Genomic DNA, 24,694 nt, shown 5'->3' with positions numbered 1-24,694 from the left:
GTCTGCATACATGATCTGCAGAAACATTGGTGAAGTGCGTGGGCTCTCCTCGAAGAGAGAAGTTTTTCCGTCTCAGTAAAACCTCAAACATGAATTGTCCTCGATGCTGAAATGGGCAACTTCTATGTGAGTTAATGAGGTGGAACAACACCTCGATTTAAACTGTTAGAAAATAAAACTGGTTAGAAAATGTTTGGAAGTTCTACACCATTTCATTCAGGATAGTCTATTCTTTCTGAAGATGTAAATGTGGGCAGCTGACAGCTGGTGTTAATAATATAGAAAGCTGTTAAAATGTCAAGATTAGATTTTCACTCATGGAACTTGGGAGGTCGCCCCATTGTTTCCTATATGGGGTATGACTGTCTATTTCACCAAAAATCACACTGTGTATATTTGGATTTTTTTCAAGTCGTACACCAATTTAATCAGGAGAGTCTCCTCTTTGTAATTATTTAAGTCTGGGCAGCGAGCTCAGTAGTTATCGAACAATAGACCAGAAATAGTCAGTAGTTTTCATGTTTTCCCTACTTCCTCATTACGCAGACATAAGCACAGTTGACACTGTCAATGGGTGGGTGTTTACTATCTTCAAGTTTTTTGTTTTTTTCCCCAGTTTCGTCCAAACAGATTGTAGTGGGAAAATGAAAAGGAATACATTTTTTTGTGACATTTAGTGTAAATGTAATTATAAGCGTCACTCCATTCAGAAGAGACTCTGTGAAGGTTTGTTTAATTTCATTTACTAGTTTTCCAGCTCGGACAATGTTCTTTGGCTGTTTTTCAGCCTTGGGTGTATTTTGACTTGTTCTATTGTCCAACCTAATATTTGCCATATTCTAGTATTTCTCATGTGTCAACGTATCACCACGGTCTGTGGTCACCATGGTGAAACGTACACTCCTGTAGATGTGATATAATTGGCTGGTGAAACGTACACTCCTGTAGATGTGATATAATTGGATGGTGAAACGTACACTCCTGTAGATGTGATATAATTGGATGGTGAAACGTACACTCCTGTAGATGTGATATAATTGGATGGTGAAACGTACACTCCTGTAGATGTGATATAATTGGATGGTGAGACGTACACTCCTGTAGATGTGATATAATTGGATGGTGAAACGTACACTCCTGTAGATGTGATATAATTGGATGGTGAAACGTACACTCCTGTAGATGTGATATAATTGGATGGTGAAACGTACACTCCTGTAGATGTGATATAATTGGATGGTGAAACGTACACTCCTGTAGATGTGATATAATTGGATGGTGAAACGTACACTCCTGTAGATGTGATATAATTGGATGGTGAGACGTACACTCCTGTAGATGTGATATAATTGGATGGTGAAACGTACACTCCTGTAGATGTGATATAATTGGATGGTGAAACGTACACTCCTGTAGATGTGATATAATTGGATGGTGAAACGTACACTCCTGTAGATGTGATATAATTGGATGGTGAAAGTTGCCAGCCAACCAGAAAAACAAGGTGAAGCAATTCAGGCATTCTTGGAAGTCAGGGCAATATTTTTTTTAACTTTAAAAATAATGATTTTTGCAAGAAGTAGGCATTTAGAATTAAATGTGGAGTGGAACTTATTGTTATGTGATGACATCACGTGCCTTCAAAAGTATGTTGCAATCCTAATTTATTGTCGCTGTAAAGAAAGTTTGACAAAATATAATTGTTGTCGATCTTTAAAACATTGCTCCTACATATATATTGCCTTTCCATTACATATGTTGCAATGATTTGTTGTTGTTGCTACATTGCTTTTGTTGAATAAACCTGGGTGAATGGAAACCTTCCTAGTGTTGTGTACTAGTAGCTTTGAATCATTGGATCAGTGCCAACAGGCAGATACTGTAATTCTGTACAGAAGTGATGGTGTGTCTGTATACATTTCTTGTTTTCTATATAATACGATGCATGATGTTCAGCGGCATGGTGCAGCCCCAGGCAGACATGGCCCTGCAGTGGGAGATGGCAGGGGAAGAGGGTAACGTGGCTCTTCAGGTTCCTGCTGAGCTGGCAGCCAATGAGGTGGTGACTAGACTACTGGGAGACAACCAGCAGCTCCGAGGTAGGACTCAATCACACACACACATTTACTCAAACAAACACATACAAATATTCTATTTGGATCTACATTGAGGCACGGATTGTGTGTGTGTGTGTGTGTGTGTGTGTGTGTATGTATGTATGTGTGTGTGTGTAGAGGCGCTGCAACGCAGCAACCAGGCCCTGCGTCAGCGCTGTGAGGAGATGGAGGAATGGCAGCGGAGGTCTAGAGAAGAGAGAGAGTTCCTCAGCTGTCGTTTCCAGGAGGCCCGGGCGCTAGTGGAGAGACTGGCCATGGAGAACCATAGCCTCACCAGCCTGGCCAGCCCCTCTAGCCCCCCCAACCCTGGAGCGAACCAAGGCCTGCTGGTCAACGGCCCCATCCATGGCTCGGAGACCAACGGACCTATGGCATCCTCTCTGGTCAGTGCAGATAGATTGAGGGATGAATATAGCTAGATTCAATTGTCCCCCCCCCCCATCAATCTACACACAATACAATATAATGACATCACAATACCCTATAATGACATCACAATACCCTATAATGACATCACAATACCCTATAATGACATCACAATACCCTATAATGACAAAGCAAAGTTTTTAGAAATGTATTGGCCAGGTGATGAGCGGTGCCTGGTTTCCTCCAGACGTGACGCTTGGCATTCAGGCCAAATAGTCTTATTCATCAGACCAGAGAGTCTTATTTCTCATGGTCTGAGAGTCCTTTAGGTGCCTTTTACTGAGGAATGGTTTCCATCTGGTCACTCTACCATAAAGGCCTGATTGGTGAAGAGCTGCAGAGATGTTTGTCCTTCTGGAAGGTTCTCCCATCTCCACAGAGGAACTCTAGAGTCTAGACTCTAGAGAACACTAGAGATGTCTAGAGCTCTGTTAGAGTGACCAGCGGGTTCTTGGTCACCTCCCTGACCAAGACCCTTCTTCCCCGATTGCTCAGTTTAGCAGAGTGGCCAGCTCTAAGAAAAGTCTTGGTGGTTCCAAACTTCTTCCATTTAAGAATGATAGAGGCCACTGTGTTCTTGGAGACCTTCAATACTGCAAAAAATTTTTGGTACCCTTCCCCAGATCTGTGCCATGACACAATCCTGTCTCGGAGCTCTACGGACAATCAATTTGACCTCATGGCTTGGTTTTTGCTCTGACATGCACTGTCAAATGTGGGACCTTTTATAGACAGGTGTGTGCCTTTCCAAATCATGTCCAATCAATTGACTTTACTACAGGTGGACTCCAATTAAGTTGTAGAAACATCTCAAGGATGATCAATGGAAACAGGATGCACCTGAGCTCAATTTCGAGTCTGAATATTTATGTAAATAAGGTATCTTTGTTTTTATTTGTAATAAATGTGCTAACATTTCTAAACCTGTTTTTGCTTTGTCATTATGAGGTATTGTGATGTCATTATGAGGTATTGTGATGTCATTATGGGGTATTGTGATGTCATTATGAGGTATTGTGATGTCATTATGAGGTATTGTGATGTCATTATGGGGTATTGTGATGTCATTATGGGGTATTGTGATGTCATTATGAGGTATTGTGTGTTGATCAGGAAAATAAATAATTTAACCCATTTTAGAAAAAGGCAGTAACGTTATAAAATATAGAAAAAGTCAAGGGGTCTGAATACTTTCCGAATGCTCTGTATTTACAGAACCAGCCAAAAGTTTGGACACACCTACTCATTGCAGGGTTTTTCTTTATTTGTACTATTTTCTACATTGTATAATAATATTGAAGACATCAAAACTATAAAATGACACATGGAATCATGTAGTAAGTAAAAAAAGTGTTAAACAAATCAAAATATTTTTTCTTCAAATAGCCACCCTTTGCCTTGATGACAGCTTTGCACACTTTTGGCATTCTCTCAACCAGCTTCATGAGGTGGAATGCATTTCAATTAACAGGCAAAGTTAATTTGTGGAATTTATTTCCTTCCTTATGCGTTTGAGCCAATCAGTTGTGTTGTGACAAGGTAGGGGGATATACAGAAGATAGTCCTATTTTGTTAAATACCAAGTCCATATTATGGCAAGAACAGCTCAAATAAGCAAAGAGAAATGACAGTCCATCATTACTTTAAGACGTGAAGGTCAGTCAATACAGAACATTTCAAGAACTTTGACAGTTTCTTCAAGGACAGTCGCAAAATCCATCAAGCGCTATGATGAAACTGTTTCTCATGAGGACCACCACAGGAAAGGAAGAGACGGAGTTACCTCTGCTGCTGAGTATAAGTTCATTAGAGTTACCAGCCTCAGAAATTGCAGCCCAATAAATGCTTTACATAGTTCAAGTAACAGACAGATCTCAACATCAACTGTTCAGAGGAGACTGTGTGAATCAGGCCTTCATGGTTGAATTGCTGCATAGAAACGACTACTAAAGGACACCAATAATAAGAAGAGACTTGCTTGGGCCAAGAAACACGAGCAATGGACATTAAACCTGTGGAAATCTGTCCTTTGATCCGATGGGTCCAAAATTGAGATTTTTGGTTCCAACCGCCTTGTCTTTGTGAGACACAGTAGGTGAACGGTTGATCTCTGCATGTGTGGTTCCCACCGTGAAGCATGGAGGAGGAGGTCTGATGGTGTGGGGGTGCTTTGCTAGTGACACTGTCAGTGATTTATTTAGAATTCAAGGCACACTTAACCAGCATGTCTACCACAGCATTCTGCAGCGTTATGCCATGCCATCTGGTTTGCGCTTAGTGGGACTATCATTTGTTTTTCAACAGGACAATGACAACACACCTCCAGGCTGTGTAAGGGCTATTTGACCAAGATGGAGAGGGATGGAGTGCTGCATCAGATGACCTTTCCTCCACAATCACCTGACCTCAACCCAATTGAGATGGTTTGGGATGAGTTGGACCGCAGAGTGAAGGAAAAGCAGTCAACAAGTGCTCAGCATATGTGGGAACTACTTCAAGACTGTTGCAAAAGCATTCCTCATGGAGCTGGTTGAGAGAATGCCAAGAGTGTGCAAAGCTGTCATCAAGGCAAAGGGTAGCTATTTAGTTGCTTTGAAGAATCCAAAATATATTTAGATTAGTTTAACACTTTTTTTTTTTTTTTGGTTACTACGTGATTCCATATGTTTTATTTCATAGTTTTGTGAAGTGGAAACGTCTCGGAACAACAACGGCTCAGCCGGAAAGTGGAACAGGCTCACAGAACGGCACCGCCGAGTGCTGAAGCCCGTTCCGCTTAAAAAGCACTCACTACCGAGTTCCAAACTGCCTCTGGAAGCAACATCGACACAATAACTGTTTTGTCAGGATCTTCATGAAATGGGTTTCCATAGCCCGTGCAGCCGCACACAATCCTAATATCACCATGCTCAATGCCAAGCGTCGACTGGACGGTGGTGTAAAGCTCTCGCCGCCATTGGACTCTGGAGCGTTCTCTAGAGTGATCAATCACGCTTCACCATCTTGCAGTCCGACGGACAAATCTGGATTTGGTATTGATTAGGATCCCCATTAGCCACTGCAAAGTCTCAGCTACTCTTCCTGGGGTCAACATGACATAATGCATAGCACAGAACATTATTAGCTAACGACTGAAATACATACATGTGAAACCACACACACAGTATCTAGGTCTAATACATAGAACAGTGTAAATTCCAAGATACACACTTTTGATCATGTAGTGTAAGGCCATTCTACTGCCAATGTTTGTCTGTGGAGATTGCATGGCTGTGTGCTCGAGTTTATACACCTGTCAACAACGGGTGTGGCTGAAATAGCCCAATCCACTCATTTGAAGGGGTGTCCACATACTGTTGTGACAGCGAGATTCCGTGGGTATGCTCACTTGTTTTTTACTTCTGTGTGTTTGAAGGGAGTGTGTTTGGTTTTACTATCCTTGTGGGGACCAGAAAACCAGAGGTAAAACAAGGAAAGGTTTATTTCCAAAGGGTTTGGGTTAGAGGTTTGGGTTAGAGGTTTGGGTTAGGGAAATGTTTCATTGGAATAAATTTTTTGGTACCCACACGGTTGGTAAAAGAAACGTGTGAAGGGAGTGTGTTCAGCTAAGGCTGGGAGTCCCACAGTGTGTTCAGCCAAGGCTGGGAGTCCCACAGTGTGTTCAGCTAAGGCTGGGAGTCCCACAGTGTGTTCAGCCAAGGCTGGGAGTCCCACAGTGTGTTCAGCTAAGGCTGGGAGTCCCACAGTGTGTTCAGCCAAGGCTGGGAGTCCCACAGTGTGTTCAGCCAAGGCTGGGAGTCCCACAGTGTGTTCAGCCAAGGCTGGGAGTCCCACAGTGTGTTCAGCCAAGGCTGGGAGTCCCACAGTGTGTTCAGCTAAGGCTGGGAGTCCCACAGTGTGTTCAGCCAAGGCTGGGAGTCCCACAGTGTGTTCAGCCAAGGCTGGGAGTCCCACAGTGTGTTCAGCCAAGGCTGGGAGTCCCACAGTGTGTTCAGCCAAGGCTGGGAGTCCCACAGTGTGTTCAGCCAAGGCTGGGAGTCCCACAGTGTGTTCAGCCAAGGCTGGGAGTCCCACAGTGTGTTCAGCCAAGGCTGGGAGTCCCACAGTGTGTTCAGCCAAGGCTGGGAGTCCCACAGTGTGTTCAGCCAAGGCTGGGAGTCCCACAGTGTGTTCAGCCAAGGCTGGGAGTCCCACAGTGTGTTCAGCCAAGGCTGGGAGTCCCACAGTGTGTTCAGCCAAGGCTGGGAGTCCCACAGTGTGTTCAGCCAAGGCTGGGAGTCCCACAGTGTGTTCAGCCAAGGCTGGGAGTCCCACAGTGTGTTCAGCCAAGGCTGGGAGTCCCACAGTGTGTTCAGCCAAGGCTGGGAGTCCCACAGTGTGTTCAGCCAAGGCTGGGAGTCCCACAGTGTGTTCAGCCAAGGCTGGGAGTCCCACAGTGTGTTCAGCCAAGGCTGGGAGTCCCACAGTGTGTTCAGCCAAGGCTGGGAGTCCCACAGTGTGTTCAGCCAAGGCTGTGTCACATCCGGCCCTGACTGGGAGTCCCACAGGGCGGAGCACAATTGGCCCAGCGTCGTCAGGGTTTGGCCGGTGTAGGCCGTCATTGTAAATAACAATTTGTTTCTTACTGACTTGCCCAGTTACATAAAGGTTACATTTTGCTCCATGAGAAGTACCCTCCCCAGTCCCGCCCACGTGTTCCTGATCTCACCAATCACCTCTCTGCCTCTTAGATGGCCTCTCTCTCGCTCTGTGTAATTAGTGGTTAACCTGAAGTCGTGCTTTTCTTTTGTTTTAGCTTCTGGTTCTCCCTCACTCCTTATTTCAATACAAGCTTGTTGTTTCTATGGCAACATGGAGATATACTATCTATCAACTTCCTGTCTCTTTCTCTAGCCTGTAGGAGGAGGGAACGACTTTCTCCAGCTGCTGAAGAGCCACAAAGAGGAGTTTGAAGAAGGGATGAGAGATCTGAGGAGGAGGAATGAAGAGCTGGAGAAAGAGAGGGAGGAGGGAGAGAGAGAGAGAGACTACCTTCATCGCTCGGTTGAGCAGCTCCGAACCAAACTGGTGTGTGTGTGGTGTTACGGTCATTCTGTGAAGAAATGATAGCTTGGAAATGTGAAGTCTTACTGGGGACTATAATTGTGTTCCTTAGAGTTGTGGTGTTACTGAGGAAACGGTTCAGCGTTCTGATGCCCCGCCCTCCTCTGACAGGTATGATATCATTTTCTGACAGTCAGCATCACTTCCTGCAGTGTGTTGATGTCTGCTTCCTGTCTCCTCAGCTCCCACCTGGCCAAACTCACAGAGCAGCTTCAAGCCACACAGGGCAGGTAAGTGTGTCTCACTATTCTGCCTTGTAGTGGTTATGACCTGTGATCCTAAATATGTTCCTATGTGTGGTGTCCCTGTGTGTGTGTGTGGGTGTGGTGTCCGTTTGTGTGGTGTGGTGTTCGTTTGTGTGGTGTCCCTGTGTGTGGTGTTGTGTGGTGTCCCTGTGTGTGGGTGTGGTGTCCCTGTGTGTGGGTGTGGTGTCCCTGTGGGTGTGGTGTCCCTGTGGGTGTGGTGTCCCTGTGTGTGTGGTGTGGTGTCCCCGTGTGGTGTGGTGTCCCTGTGGGTGTGGTGTCCCTGTGTGTGGTGTCCCTGTGTGTGGTGTGGTGTCCCCGTGTGTGTGTGTGGTGTCCCCGTGTGTGTGTGTGGTGTGGTGTCCCTGTGTGTGTGAATGTGGTGTCCCTGTGTGTGTGGATGTGGTGTCCCTGTGTGTGGATGTGGTGTCCCTGTGTGTGGTGTGGTGTCCCCGTGTGGTGTGGTGTCCCTGTGTGTGGTGTCCCTGTGCGTGGTGTCCCTGTGTGGTGTGGTGTGTCCCTGTGTGTGTGGTGTGGTGTCCCTGTGTGTGTGGTGTGGTGTCCCTGTGTGTGTGGTGTGGTGTCCCTGTGTGTGTGGTGTGGTGTCCCTGTGTGTGTGGTGTGGTGTCCCTGTGTGTGTGGTGTGGTGTCCCTGTGTGTGGTGTGGTGTCCCTGTGTGTGTGGTGTGGTGTCCCTGTGTGTGTGGTGTGGTGTCCCTGTGTGTGTGGTGTGGTGTCCCTGTGTGTGGTGTGGTGTCCCTGTGTGTGGTGTGGTGTCCCTGTGTGTGGTGTCCCTGTGTGTGTGTGTGTGGTGTGGTGTGTGTGTGTGTGTGGTGTGGTGTCCCTGTGTGTGGTGTGGTGTCCCTGTGTGTGGATGTGGTGTCCCTGTGTGTGGCGTGGTGTCCCCGTGTGGTGTGGTGTCCCTGTGTGTGGTGTCCCTGTGTGTGGTGTGGTGTCCCCGTGTGTGGTGTGGTGTCCCTGTGTGTGTGTGGTGTGGTGTCCCTGTGTGTGTGGTGTGGTGTCCCTGTGTGTGTGGTGTGGTGTCCCTGTGTGTGTGGTGTGGTGTCCCTGTGTGTGGTGTGGTGTCCCTGTTTGTGTGTGGGTGTGTTGTCCCTGTGTGTGGTGTGTGTGTGTGTGTCCCTGTGTGTGTGTGTGTGTCCCTGTGTGTGTGTGTGTGTGTGGTGTGGTGTCCCTGTGTGTGTGGTGTGGTGTGGTGTCCCTGTGTGTGTGGTGTGGTGAGGTGTCCCTGTGTGTGTGGTGTGGTGAGGTGTCCCTGTGTGTGTGGTGTGGTGTGGTGTGTGTGTGGTGTGGTGTGGTGTCCCTGTGTGTGTGGTGTGGTGTCCCTGTGTGTGTGGTGTGGTGTCCCTGTGTGTGGTGTGGTGTGGTGTCCCTGTGTGTGGTGTGGTGTGGTGTCCCTGTGTGTGGTGTGGTGTGGTGTCCCTGTGTGTGTGGTGTGGTGTACCTGTGTGTGTGGTGTGGTGTCCCTGTGTGTGTGGTGTGGTGTCCCTGTGTGTGGTGTGGTGTCCCTGTGTGTGGTGTGCGTGTGTGTGTCCCTGTGTGTGTGTGTGTGTCCCTGTGTGTGTGTGTGTGTCCCTGTGTGTGTGTGTGTGTGTGTAGGTACAAAGAGCTGCAGGAGCAGTTGGATTCCCTCCAGAAGAGTTCAGCTCAGAGAGACAGAACTGAAGTGCTGCTTAAACAGAAGGACAAAGACTGTACCCAGGTACACTACACACTACACACTACACTACACTACACACTAGACACTACACACTACACACTACACTACGCACTACACGCTATACACTACACACTACACACTATACTAAACACTATACACTACACTCTACACTACACACTACACTGCACACTATACTACACACTACACTACACACTACACTACACACTATACTACACTATACTACATTACACACTACACACATTACACTACACTACACACAACACTACACACTACACCATACACTACACCACACATTACACACGACACACATTACACTACACACTACACTATACACTACACTATACACACTACACTATACACTACACTATACACACTACACTATACACTACACACTACACTATACACTACACACTACACTACACACTCTACACTACACACCACAATACACACTACACACTACACTACACACTACACTACACACTATACACTACACTATACACTACACTACACTTTACACTGCACTACACATTACACTACACACTACACTATACACTACACACTACACTACACACTACACTACACTATACACTACACTATACACACTACACTACACCATACACTACACTACACTTTACACTACACTATACACCACACTATACACTACACCATACACTACACTACACTTTACACTACACTATACACACTACACTTTACACTACACTATACACTACACTACACACTACACTACACACTACACTTTACACTACACTATACACACTACACTACACCATACACTACACTACACTTTACACTACACTATACACTACACACTACACTATACACTACACTATACACACTACACTTTACACTACACTATACACTACACTACACACTACACTACACACTACACTTTACACTACACTATACATACTACACCACACACTACACTACACCACGCGTTACACACTACACTACACGCTCTACACACTACACTACACACTACACTACACACACTACACTACACCACACACTCAACACTACACACTATACACTCTACACTACACTATACACTCTACACCACACTACACTATACACCACACACTACACCACACACTACACACACTGTACCCAGGTACACACTACACACACACACTGTACCCAGGTACACACACACACTGTACCCAGGTACACACACACACACACACACACACACACACACACAATGTACCCAGGTACACACACACACACACACAATGTACCCAGGTACACACACACACACTACACACACACTGTACACAGGTACACACACACACTACACACACACTGTACCCAGGTACACACACCAGACTTAGTCATTTTGTGTAACAGTCAGTCCTACTGCCTGGTCCTTTCACTACTATCTGTCTGGTCCTTTCAGTACTATCTCTCTGTCAGACAGTACTACTATCTGTCTGGTCCTTTCAGTACTATCTGTCTGTCAGACAGAACTACTATCTGTCTGGTCCTGTCAGTACTATCTGTCTGTCAGACAGTACTACTATCTGTCTGTCTGGTCCTTTCACTACTATCTGTCTGGTCCTTTCAGTACTATCTGTCTGTCAGACAGTACTACTATCTGTCTGTCAGACAGTACTACTATCTGTCTGTCAGACAGTACTACTATCTGTCTGTCAGACAGTACTACTATCTGTCTGTCAGACAGTACTACTATCTGTCTGTCAGACAGTACTACTATCTGTCTGTCAGACAGTACTACTATCTGTCTGTCAGACAGTACTACTATCTGTCTGTCAGACAGTACTACTATCTGTCTGGTCCTTTCAGTACTATCTGTCTGTCAGACAGTACTACTATCTGTCTGTCAGACAGTACTACTATCTGTCTGGTCCTTTCAGTACCATCTGTCTGTCAGACAGTACTTCTATCTGTCTGTCAGACAGTACTACTATCTGTCTGTCAGACAGTACTACTATCTGTCTGGTCCTTTCAGTACTATCTGTCTGTCAGACAGTACTACTATCTGTCTGGTCCTTTCAGTACCATCTGTCTGTCAGACAGTACTTCTATCTGTCTGTCAGACAGTACTACTATCTGTCTGTCAGGCAGTACTACTATCTGTCTGTCAGACAGTACTACTATCTGTCTGTCAGACAGTACTACTATCTGTCTGTCAGACAGTACTACTATCTGTCTGTCAGACAGTACTACTATCTGTCTGGTCCTTTCAGTACTATCTGTCTGTCAGACAGTACTTCTATCTGTCTGTCAGACAGTACTACTATCTGTCTGGTCCTTTCAGTACCATCTGTCTGTCAGACAGTACTACTATCTGTCTGTCAGACAGTACTACTATCTGTCTGTCAGACAGTACTACTATCTGTCTGTCAGACAGTACTACTATCTGTCTGGTCCTTTCAGTACTATCTGTCTGTCAGACAGTACTTCTATCTGTCTGGTCCTTTCAGTACCATCTGTCTGTCAGACAGTACTACTATCTGTCTGTCAGACAGTACTACTATCTGTCTGTCAGACAGTACTACTATCTGTCTGTCAGACAGTACTACTATCTGTCTGGTCCTTTCAGTACTATCTGTCTGTCAGACAGTACTTTTATCTGTCTGTCAGGCAGTACTACTATCTGTCTGTCAGGCAGTACTACTATCTGTCTGTCAGGCAGTACTACTATCTGTCTGTCAGGCAGTACTACTATCTGTCTGTCAGGCAGTACTACTATCTGTCTGTCAGACAGTACTACTATCTGTCTGTCAGACAGTACTACTATCTGTCTGTCAGACAGTACTACTATCTGTCTGTCAGACAGTACTACTATCTGTCTGGTCTTTTCAGTATTATCTGTCTGTCAGACAGTACTACTGTCTGTCTCTGTCTGTCTGTCTGTCTGTCAGACAGTACTACTGTCTGTCTGTCTGTCTGTCAGACAGTACTACTGTCTGTCTGTCAGACAGTACTACTATCTGTCTGTGCGTTTAGCTGGATAAGGATGTCGAGGCGCTGAAGGCCCAGGTGACGTCTCTCCTGGGAGAGCTGAGAGAGAGACAGAGCTGTTTGGACCGGAGCCAGCAGGACCGCAACATCCTGGACGACAGGTATGACAACTACTGGTGCTGATGGGAGACCGGTTTGGGTTTTACTCTACTGGTGCTGATGGGAGACCGGTTTGGGTTTTACTCTACTGGTGCTGATGGGAGACCGGTTTGGGTTTTACTCTCTACTGGTGCTGATGGGAGACCGGTTTGGGTTTTACTCTCTACTGGTGCTGATGGGAGACCGGTTTGGGTTTTACTCTACTGGTGCTGATGGGAGACCGGTTTGGGTTTTACTCTCTACTGGTGCTGATGGGAGACCGGTTTGGGTTTTACTCTCTACTGGTGCTGATGGGAGACCGGTTTGGGTTTTACTCTACTGGTGCTGATGGGAGACCGGTTTGGGTTTTACTCTCTACTGGTGCTGATGGGAGACCGGTTTGGGTTTTACTCTCTACTGGTGCTGATGGGAGACCGGTTTGGGTTTTACTCTCTACTGGTGCTGATGGGAGACCGGTTTGGGTTTTACTCTCTACTGGTGCTGATGGGAGACCGGTTTGGGTTTTACTCTCTACTGGTGCTGATGGGAGACCGGTTTGGGTTTTACTCTACTGGTGCTGATGGGAGACCGGTTTGGGTTTTACTCTCAGACTCCACATGGAACGATGTCTGTTTTTGTAGTTCACTCTGCTACCTCAGTCTCCATCTCTTTCCTTGTCTCTGCTACGTCAGTCCTCTCTCCTTGTCTCTGCTACGTCAGTCCTCTCTCCTTGTCTCTGCTACGTCAGTCCTCTCTCTCCTTGTCTCTGCTACGTCAGTCCTCTCTCTCCTTGTCTCTGCTACGTCAGTCCTCTCTCTCCTTGTCTCTGCTACGTCAGTCCTCTCTCTCCTTGTCTCTGCTACGTCAGTCCTCTCTCTCCTTGTCTCTGCTACGTCAGTCCTCTCTCTCCTTGTCTCTGCTACGTCAGTCCTCTCTTTCCTTGTCTCTGCTACGTCAGTCCTCTCTCTCCTTGTCTCTGCTACGTCAGTCCTCTCTCTCTCCTTGTCTCTTTCCACGAACACCCCTGTCACTCAGCTACCCTGAGTCACAACAACCACTTGCAGGGACAATATGCACGGTCACATGGTCAGTGCTGCGGATGTTGGTGACCGTATGCACGGTCACATGATGTTGGTGACAGTATGCACGGTCACATGATGTTGGTGACAGTATGCACGGTCACATGGTCAGTGCTGCGGATGTTGGTGACCGTATGCACGGTCACATGATGTTGGTGACAGTATGCACGGTCACATGGTGTTGGTGACAGTATGCACGGTCACATGGTGTTGGTGACAGTTTGCACGGTCACATGGTCAATGCTGCGGATGCAGGGACAGTATGCACGGTCACATGGTCAATGCTGCAGATGTTGGTGACAGTATGCACGGTCACATGATGTTGGTGACAGTATGCACGGTCACATGATGTTGGGGACCGTATGCACGGTCACATGATGTTGGGGACCGTATGCACGGTCACATGATGTTGGGGACAGTATGCACGGTCACATGATGTTGGTGACAGTATGCACGGTCACATGATGTTGGGGACCGTATGCACGGTCACATGATGTTGGTGACAGTATGCACGGTCACATGATGTTGGTGACAGTATGCACGGTCACATGGTCAATGCTGCGGATGTTGGTGACAGTATGCACGGTCACATGGTCAATGCTGCGGATGCAGGGACAGTATGCACGGTCACATGATGTTGGTGACAGTATGCACGGTCACATGGTGTTGGTGACAGTATGCACGGTCACATGATGTTGGGGACCGTATGCACGGTCACATGATGTTGGGGACAGTATGCACGGTCACATGATGTTGGTGACAGTATGCACGGTCACATGATGTTGGGGACCGTATGCACGGTCACATGATGTTGGGGACCGTATGCACGGTCACATGATGTTGGTGACAGTATGCACGGTCACATGGTCAATGCTGCGGATGTTGGTGACAGTTTGCACGGTCACATGGTCAATGCTGCGGATGCAGGGACAGTATGCACGGTCACATGATGTTGGTGACAGTATGCACGGTCACATGGTGTTGGTGACAGTATGCACGGTCACATGATGTTGGGGACAGTATGCACGGTCACATGATGTTGGTGACAGTATGCACGGTCACATGGTGTTGGTGACAGTATGCACGGTCACATGATGTTGGTGACAGTATGCACGGTCACATGATGTTGGTGACAGTATGCACGGTCACATGGTGTTGGTGACAGTATGCACGGTCACATGATGTTGGTGACAGTATGCACGGTCACATGGTGTTGGTGACAGTATGCACGGTCACATGATGTTGGTGACAGTATGCACGGTCACATGGTGTTGGTGACAGTATGCACGGTCACATGGTGTTGGTGACAGTATGCACGGTCACATGGTGTTGGTGACAGTATGCACGGTCACATGGTGTTGGTGACAGTATGCACGGTCACATGGTGTTGGTGACAGTATGCACGGTCACATGGTGTTGGTGACAGTATGCACGGTCACATGATGTTGGTGACAGTATGCACGGTCACATGATGTTGGTGACAGTATGCACGGTCACATGATGTTGGTGACAGTATGCACGGTCACATGGTGTTGGTGACAGTATGCACGGTCACATGGTGTTGGTGACAGTATGCACGGTCACATGGTGTTGGTGACAGTATGCACGGTCACATGGTGTTGGTGACAGTATGCACGTCACATGATGTTGGTGACAGTATGCACGGTCACATGATGTTGGTGACAGTATGCACGGTCACATGATGTTGGTGACAGTATGCACGGTCACATGGTGTTGGTGACAGTATGCACGGTCACATGGTGTTGGTGACAGTATGCACGGTCACATGGTGTTGGTAACAGTATGCACGGTCACATGATGTTGGTAACAGTATGCACGGTCACATGATGTTGGTGACAGTATGCACGGTCACATGGTGTTGGTGACAGTATGCACGGTCACAGGATGTTGGTGACAGTATGCACGGTCACATGATGTTGGTGACAGTATGCACGGTCACAGGATGTTGGTGACAGTATGCACGGTCACATGATGTTGGTGACAGTATGCACGGTCACATGATGTTGGGGACCGTATGCACGGTCACATGATGTTGGTGACAGTATGCACGGTCACATGATGTTGGTGACAGTATGCACGGTCACATGGTCAATGCTGCGGATGTTGGTGACAGTTTGCACGGTCACATGGTCAATGCTGCGGATGCAGGGACAGTATGCACGGTCACATGATGTTGGTGACAGTATGCACGGTCACATGGTGTTGGTGACAGTATGCACGGTCACATGGTGTTGGGGACAGTATGCACGGTCACATGATGTTGGTGACAGTATGCACGGTCACATGGTGTTGGTGACAGTATGCACGGTCACATGATGTTGGTGACAGTATGCACGGTCACATGGTGTTGGTGACAGTATGCACGGTCACATGATGTTGGTGACAGTATGCACGGTCACATGGTGTTGGTGACAGTATGCACGGTCACATGATGTTGGTGACAGTATGCACGGTCACATGGTGTTGGTGACAGTATGCACGGTCACATGGTGTTGGTGACAGTATGCACGGTCACATGGTGTTGGTGACAGTATGCACGGTCACATGGTGTTGGTGACAGTATGCACGGTCACATGGTGTTGGTGACAGTATGCACGGTCACATGGTGTTGGTGACAGTATGCACGGTCACATGGTGTTGGTGACAGTATGCACGGTCACATGGTGTTGGTGACAGTATGCACGGTCACATGGTGTTGGTGACAGTATGCACGGTCACATGGTGTTGGTGACAGTATGCACGGTCACATGATGTTGGTGACAGTATGCACGGTCACATGATGTTGGTGACAGTATGCACGGTCACATGGTGTTGGTGACAGTATGCACGGTCACATGGTGTTGGTGACAGTATGCACGGTCACATGGTGTTGGTGACAGTATGCACGGTCACATGGTGTTGGTGACTGTATGCACGGTCACATGGTGTTGGTGACAGTATGCACGTCACATGGTGTTGGTGACAGTATGCACGGTCACATGGTGTTGGTGACAGTATGCACGGTCACATGATGTTGGTGACAGTATGCACGGTCACATGGTGTTGGTGACAGTATGCACGGTCACATGGTGTTGGTGACAGTATGCACGGTCACATGATGTTGGTGACAGTATGCACGGTCACATGATGTTGGTGACAGTATGCACGGTCACATGGTGTTGGTGACAGTATGCACGGTCACAGGATGTTGGTGACAGTATGCACGGTCACAGGATGTTGGTGACAGTATGCACGGTCACAGGATGTTGGTGACAGTATGCACGGTCACAGGATGTTGGTGACAGTATGCACGGTCACAGGATGTTGGTGACAGTATGCACGGTCACATGATGTTGGTGACAGTATGCACGGTCACATGATGTTGGTGACAGTATGCACGGTCACAGGATGTTGGTGACAGTATGCACGGTCACATGATGTTGGTGACAGTATGCACGGTCACAGGATGTTGGTGACAGTATGCACGGTCACAGGATGTTGGTGACAGTATGCACGGTCACAGGATGTTGGTGACAGTATGCACGGTCACAGGATGTTGGTGACAGTATGCACGGTCACAGGATGTTGGTGACAGTATGCACGGTCACAGGATGTTGGTGACAGTATGCACGGTCACATGATGTTGGTGACAGTATGCACGGTCACAGGATGTTGGTGACAGTATGCACGGTCACAGGATGTTGGTGACAGTATGCACGGTCACAGGATGTTGGTGACAGTATGCACGGTCACAGGATGTTGGTGACAGTATGCACGGTCACAGGATGTTGGTGACAGTATGCACGGTCACAGGATGTTGGTGACAGTATGCACGGTCACATGATGTTGGTGACAGTATGCACGGTCACATGATGTTGGTGACAGTATGCACGGTCACATGGTGTTGGTGACAGTATGCACGGTCACATGGTGTTGGTGACAGTATGCACGGTCACATGGTGTTGGTGACAGTATGCACGGTCACATGGTGTTGGTGACAGTATGCACGGTCACATGGTGTTGGTGACAGTATGCACGGTCACATGGTGTTGGTGACAGTATGCACGGTCACATGATGTTGGTGACAGTATGCACGGTCACATGATGTTGGTGACAGTATGCACGGTCACATGGTGTTGGTGACAGTATGCACGGTCACATGGTGTTGGTGACAGTATGCACGGTCACATGGTGTTGGTGACAGTATGCACGGTCACATGGTGTTGGTGACAGTATGCACGGTCACATGGTGTTGGTGACAGTATGCACGGTCACATGATGTTGGTGACAGTATGCACGGTCACATGATGTTGGTGACAGTATGCACGGTCACATGGTGTTGGTGACAGTATGCACGGTCACATGGTGTTGGTGACAGTATGCACGGTCACATGATGTTGGTGACAGTATGCACGGTCACATGATGTTGGTGACAGTATGCACGGTCACATGGTGTTGGTGACAGTATGCACGGTCACAGGATGTTGGTGACAGTATGCACGGTCACAGGATGTTGGTGACAGTATGCACGGTCACAGGATGTTGGTGACAGTATGCACGGTCACAGGATGTTGGTGACAGTATGCACGGTCACAGGATGTTGGTGACAGTATGCACGGTCACATGATGTTGGTGACAGTATGCACGGTCACATGATGTTGGTGACAGTATGCACGGTCACAGGATGTTGGTGACAGTATGCACGGTCACATGATGTTGGTGACAGTATGCACGGTCACAGGATGTTGGTGACAGTATGCACGGTCACAGGATGTTGGTGACAGTATGCACGGTCACAGGATGTTGGTGACAGTATGCACGGTCACAGGATGTTGGTGACAGTATGCACGGTCACAGGATGTTGGTGACAGTATGCACGGTCACAGGATGTTGGTGACAGTATGCACGGTCACATGATGTTGGTGACAGTATGCACGGTCACAGGATGTTGGTGACAGTATGCACGGTCACATGATGTTGGTGACAGTATGCACGGTCACATGGTCAATGCTGCAGATGTTGGTGACATCGATGCTGATTTCTACTTTGTTCTATAATTCCACTATTAGTTTGTGTATCTTACTGTCTGCAAAAAGCTAGTTGTTTTTGTCTTAGCAAGTTGTGTCTAAAATAAATCTCTTTCGCCACTAATCTGTAACCAGATAGCTAATGCAGCCTGATCCGGAGCTGGTACAGACCTCGATCAGCATGTTGCTGTATATCAGACAGGAAGCCTTCGTGTTTTTGCTACGTCAAAGCTATAGTAAGAGAGAACATTTAATTTAACATGAATTAGGGTCCACTGGGAAACACATTTATAATGTATTACCACCATAGTGTTTTATATATACACTGCTCAAATAAAGGGAACACTAAAATAACACATCTTAGATCTGAATGAATGAAATATTCTTATTAAATACTTTTTTCTTTACATAGTTGAATGTGCTGACAACAAAATCACACAAAAATTATCAATGGAAATCAAATTTATCAACCCATGGAGGTCTGGATTTGGAGTCACACTCCAAATTAAAGTAGAAAACCACACTACAGGCTGATCCAACGTTGATGTAATGTCCTTAAAACAAGTCAAAATGAGGATCAGTAGTGTGTGTGACCTCCACGTGCCTGTATGACCTCCCTACAACGCCTGGGCATGCTCCTGATGAGGTGGCGGATGGTCTCCTGAGGGATCTCCTCCCAGACCTGGACTAAAGCACCCGCCAACTCCTGGACAGTCTGTGGATGGAGCGAGACATGATATCCCAGATGTGCTCAATTGGATTCAGGTCTGGGGAGCGGGCGGGCCAGTCCATAGCATCAATGCCTTCCTCTTGCAGGAACTGCTGACACACTCCAGCCACATGAGGTCTAGCATTGTCTTGCATTAGGAGGAACCCAGGGCCAACCGCACCAGCATATATTCTCACAAGGGGTCTGAGGATCTCATCTCGGTACCTAATGGCAGTCAGGCTACCTCTGGCGAGCACATGGAGGACTGTGCGGCCCCCCAAAGAAATGCCACCCCACACCATGACTGACCCACCGCCAAACCGGTCATGCTGGAGGATGTTGCAGGCAGCAGAACGTTCTCCACGGCATCTCCAGACTCTGTCACGTCTGTGACATGTGCTCAGTGTGAACCTCCTTTCATCTGTGAAGTGCACAGGGCACCAGTGGCGAATTTGCCAATCTTGGTGTTTTCTGGCAAATGCCAAACGTCCTGCACGGTGTTGGGTTGTAAGCACAACCCCCACCTGTGGACGTCGGGCCCTCATACCACCCTCATGGAGTCTGTTTCTGACGTTTGAGCAGACACATGCACATTTGTGGCCTACAGGAGGTCATTTTGCTGGGCTCTGGCAGTGCTCCTCCTGCTCCTCCTTGCACAAAGGCGGAGGTAGCGGTCCTGCTGCTGGGTTGTTGCCCTCCTACGGCCTCCTCCACGTCTCCTGATGTACTGGCCTGTCTCCTGGTAGTGCCTCCATGCTCTGGACACTACGCTGACAGACACAGCAAACCTTCTTGACACAGCTCGCATTGATGTGCCATCCTGGATGAGCTGCACTACCTGAGCCACTTGTGTGGGTTGTAGACTCCGTCTCATGCTACCACTAGATTGAAAGCACCGCCAGCATTCAAAAGTGACCAAAACATCAGCCAGGAAGCATAGGAACTGAGAAGTGGTCTGTGGTAATCACCTGCAGAAACACTCTATATTAGGGGTGTCTTGCTAATTGCCTATAATTTCCACCTGTTGTCTATTCCATTTGCACAACAGCATGTGACATTTATTGTCAATCAGTGTTGCTTCCTAAGTGGACAGTTTGATTTCACAGAAGTGTGATTGACTTGGAGTTACATTGTGTTGTTTAAGTGTTCCCTTTATTTTTGTTGAGCAGTGTATGTATATATTTATATATATACAGTGCCTTGCGAAAGTATTCGGCCCCCTTGAACTTTGCGACCTTTTGCCACATTTCAGGCTTCAAACATAAAGATATAAAACTGTATTTTTTTGTGAAGAATCAACAACAAGTGGGACACAATCATGAAGTGGAACGACATTTATTGGATATTTCAAACTTTTTTAACAAATCAAAAACTGAAAAATTGGGCGTGCAAAATTATTCAGCCTCCTTAAGTTAATACTTTGTAGCGCCACCTTTTGCTGCGATTACAGCTGTATGTCTCTATCAGTTTTGCACATCGAGAGACTGACATTTTTTCCCATTCCTCCTTGCAAAACAGCTCGAGCTCAATGAGGTTGGATGGAGAGCATTTGTGAACAGCAGTTTTCAGTTCTTTCCACAGATTCTCGATTGGATTCAGGTCTGGACTTTGACTTGGCCATTCTAACACCTGGATATGTTTATTTTTGAACCATTCCATTGTAGATTTTGCTTTATGTTTTGGATCATTGTCTTGTTGGAAGACAAATCTCCGTCCCAGTCTCAGGTCTTTTGCAGACTCCATCAGGTTTTCTTCCAGAATGGTCCTGTATTTGGCTCTATCCATCTTCCCATCAATTTTAACCATCTTCCCTGTCCCTGCTGAAGAAAAGCAGGCCCAAACCATGATGCTGCCACCACCATGTTTGACAGTGGGGATGGTGTGTTCAGGGTGATGAGCTGTGTTGCTTTTACGCCAAACATAACGTTTTGCAATGTTGCCAAAAAGTTCAATTTTGGTTTCATCTGACCAGAGCACCTTCTTCCACATGTTTGGTGTGTCTCCCAGGTGGCTTGTGGCAAACTTTAAACAACACTTTTTATGGATATCTTTAAGAAATGGCTTTCTTCTTGCCACTCTTCCATAAAGGCCAGATTTGTGCAATATACAACTGATTGTTGTCCTATGGACAGAGTCTCCCACCTCAGCTGTAGATCTCTGCAGTTCATCCAGAGTGATCATGGGCCTCTTGGCTGCATCTCTGATCAGTCTTCTCCTTGTATGAGCTGAAAGTTTAGAGGGACGGCCAGGTCTTGGTAGATTTGCAGTGGTCTGATACTCCTTCCATTTCAATAGTATCGCTTGCACAGTGCTCCTTGGGATGTTTAAAGCTTGGGAAATCTTTTTGTATCCAAATCCGGCTTTAAACTTCTTCACAACAGTATCTCGGACCTGCCTGGTGTGTTCCTTGTTCTTCATGATGCTCTCTGCGCTTTTAACGGACCTCTGAGACTATCACAGTGCAGGTGCATTTATACAGAGACTTGATTACACACAGGTGGATTGTATTTATCATCATTAGTCATTTAGGTCAACATTGGATCATTCAGAGATCCTCACTGAACTTCTGGAGAGAGTTTGCTGCACTGAAAGTAAAGGGGCTGAATAATTTTGCACGCCCAATTTTTCAGTTTTTGATTTGTTAAAAAAGTTTGAAATATCCAATAAATGTTGTTCCACCTCATGATTGTGTCCCACTTGTTGTTGATTCTTCACAAAAAATACAGTTTTATATCTTTCTGTTTGAAGCCTGAAATGTGGCAAAAGGTCGCAAAGTTCAAGGGGGCCGAATACTTTCGCAAGGCACTGTATATATATGAAGAACATGTAGGATTTTTGTTTTTCAACAACATTATACCATCTAATACTGTCAAAAAATATTGTAAAAAAATGTTTTAGCCAGGTAGGCCCTCTAGGCTACCTGCCGTCCCTCTAGGCTTCCTGCCGTCCCTCTAGGCTACCTGCCGTCCCTCTAGGCTTCCTGCCGTCCCTCTAGGCTACCTGCCGTCCCTCTAGGCTACCTGCCGTCCCTCTAGGCTACCTGCCGCCCCTCTAGGCTACCTGCCGCCCCTCTAGGCTACCTGCCGCCCCTTTAGGCTACCTGCCGCCCCTCTAGGCTACCTGCCGCCCCTCTAGGCTACCTGCCGCCCCTCTAGGCTACCTGCCGCCCCTCTAGGCTACCTGCCGCCCCTCTAGGCTACCTGCCGCCCCTTTAGGCTACCCTTGTTGTGATGACTGTAGTGGTGGAGACTCTCCTTGATGTGATGACTGTAGTGGTGGAGACTCTTCTTGTTGTGAAGAGGTAGTGGTGGAGACTCTCCTTGATGTGAAGAGGTAGAGGTGGAGACTCTCCTTGATGTGATGAGGTAGTGGTGGAGACCCTCCTTGTTGTGATGACTGTAGTGGTGGAGACTCTCCTTGATGTGATGACTGTAGTGGTGGAGACTCTTCTTGTTGTGATGAGGTAGTGGTGGAGACTCTTCTTGTTGTGATGAGGTAGTGGTGGAGACTCTCCTTGATGTGAAGAGGTAGTGGTGGAGACTCTCCTTGATGTGATGAGGTAGTGGTGGAGACCCTCCTTGTTGTGATGACTGTAGTGGTGGAGACTCTCCTTGATGTGATGACTGTAGTGGTGGAGACTCCTTGTTGTGATGACTGTAGTGGTGGAGACTCTTCTTGTTGTGATGAGGTAGTGGTGGAGACCCTCCTTGTTGTGATGACTGTAGTGGTGGAGACTCTCCTTGATGTGATGACTGTAGTGGTGGAGACTCTTCTTGTTGTGATGAGGTAGTGGTGGAGACTCTTCTTGTTGTGATGAGGTAGTGGTGGAGACTCTCCTTGATGTGAAGAGGTAGTGGTGGAGACTCTCCTTGATGTGATGAGGTAGTGGTGGAGACCCTCCTTGTTGTGATGACTGTAGTGGTGGAGACTCTCCTTGATGTGATGACTGTAGTGGTGGAGACTCTTCTTGTTGTGATGAGGTAGTGGTGGAGACTCTGCTTGTTGTGATGAGGTAGTGGTGGAGACTCTCCTTGATGTGAAGAGGTAGTGGTGGAGACTCTCCTTGATGTGATGAGGTAGTGGTGGAGACCCTCCTTGTTGTGATGACTGTAGTGGTGGAGACTCTCCTTGATGTGATGACTGTAGTGGTGGAGACTCCTTGTTGTGATGACTGTAGTGGTGGAGACTCTTCTTGTTGTGATGAGGTAGTGGTGGAGACTCCTTGATGTGATGAGGTAGTGGTGGAGACTCCTTGATGTGATGAGGTAGTGGTGGAGACTCTCCTTGATGTGATGACTGTAGTGTTGGAGACTCTTCTTGTTGTGATGACTGTAGTGGTGGAGACTCTCCTTGTTGTGATGAGGTAGTGGTGGAGACTCTCCTTGATGTGATGACTGTAGTGGTGGAGACTCTCCTTGTTGTGATGAGGTAGTGGTGGAGACTCTCCTTGATGTGATGACTGTAGTGGTGGAGACTCTCCTTGATGTGATGAGGTAGTGGTGGAGACTCTCCTTGATGTGATGACTGTAGTGGTGGAGACTCTTCTTGTTGTGATGAGGTAGTGGTGGAGACTCTCCTTGATGTGATGACTACTGGGGTTGTAATTTTGTGTAGGCAAAACAAAACACTTTTTCAGTCAGACAGGGATTTCCTCAACAGGCACTCACTACACGCACCGCACTCTCTCTCTCTGTGTGTGTGTGTGTGTGTGTGTGTGTGTGTGTGCAGGCTGAGCAGTACTCGGGAGTCATTGGCAGCATCAGAGAGAGAGATGGAACAACAGAGGAAGCAGCACTCTGTGACGGTAGACAAACTACTGCTGCAGACACACAACCTAGAGACCGCACTGAAGACTGACCGCCTGGTTATTACTGAGGAGAGGTACACACACACACACAACCTAGAGACTGCCCGCCTGGTTGTTACTGAAGAGGTACACACTAATCCATATTGTGATAATAATAATGTCTTCCAGGAGGAAGCTTGCCCAGCTGCAGCACGCCTACACCTGTCTGTTTAAGGACTACGACACCAAACTCAAGACTGAGGTGTGTGGCAGAGGGGGTGTGTGTGTGTGTGGCAGAGGGTGTGTGTGTGTGTGGCAGAGGGTGTGTGTGTGTGTGGCAGAGGGTGTGTGTGGCGGTGTGTGTGTGTGTGTGGCAGGCAGAGGGTGTGTGTGTGTGTGTGTGTGTGTGTGTGTGTGTGTGTG

General features: G+C 47.4%; 1 protein-coding gene across 1 annotated transcript in view; it reads left to right on the top strand.

Moving 5' to 3' along the window:
• LOC139369015 (inhibitor of nuclear factor kappa B kinase regulatory subunit gamma) overlaps positions 1 to 24,694 on the top strand; it is a 37,534-nt gene that overhangs the window by 3,578 nt on the left and 9,262 nt on the right. Inside the window, exons 2-10 of the mRNA XM_071108587.1 lie at positions 1,957 to 2,099; positions 2,235 to 2,500; positions 7,437 to 7,610; positions 7,699 to 7,757; positions 7,829 to 7,876; positions 9,505 to 9,607; positions 12,578 to 12,693; positions 24,214 to 24,366; positions 24,461 to 24,533. Of these exons, the coding sequence (XP_070964688.1) occupies positions 1,961 to 2,099; positions 2,235 to 2,500; positions 7,437 to 7,610; positions 7,699 to 7,757; positions 7,829 to 7,876; positions 9,505 to 9,607; positions 12,578 to 12,693; positions 24,214 to 24,366; positions 24,461 to 24,533 (1,131 nt within the window). The 5' untranslated portion in view covers positions 1,957 to 1,960. The remainder of the gene's footprint in view (positions 1 to 1,956; positions 2,100 to 2,234; positions 2,501 to 7,436; positions 7,611 to 7,698; positions 7,758 to 7,828; positions 7,877 to 9,504; positions 9,608 to 12,577; positions 12,694 to 24,213; positions 24,367 to 24,460; positions 24,534 to 24,694) is intronic.

The sequence above is a fragment of the Oncorhynchus clarkii genome, chromosome 16, assembly GCF_045791955.1.
Source record: "Oncorhynchus clarkii lewisi isolate Uvic-CL-2024 chromosome 16, UVic_Ocla_1.0, whole genome shotgun sequence".
NCBI classification, from domain to species: domain Eukaryota; kingdom Metazoa; phylum Chordata; class Actinopteri; order Salmoniformes; family Salmonidae; genus Oncorhynchus; species Oncorhynchus clarkii.
This window is presented reverse-complemented; position numbering and strand designations above follow the sequence as displayed.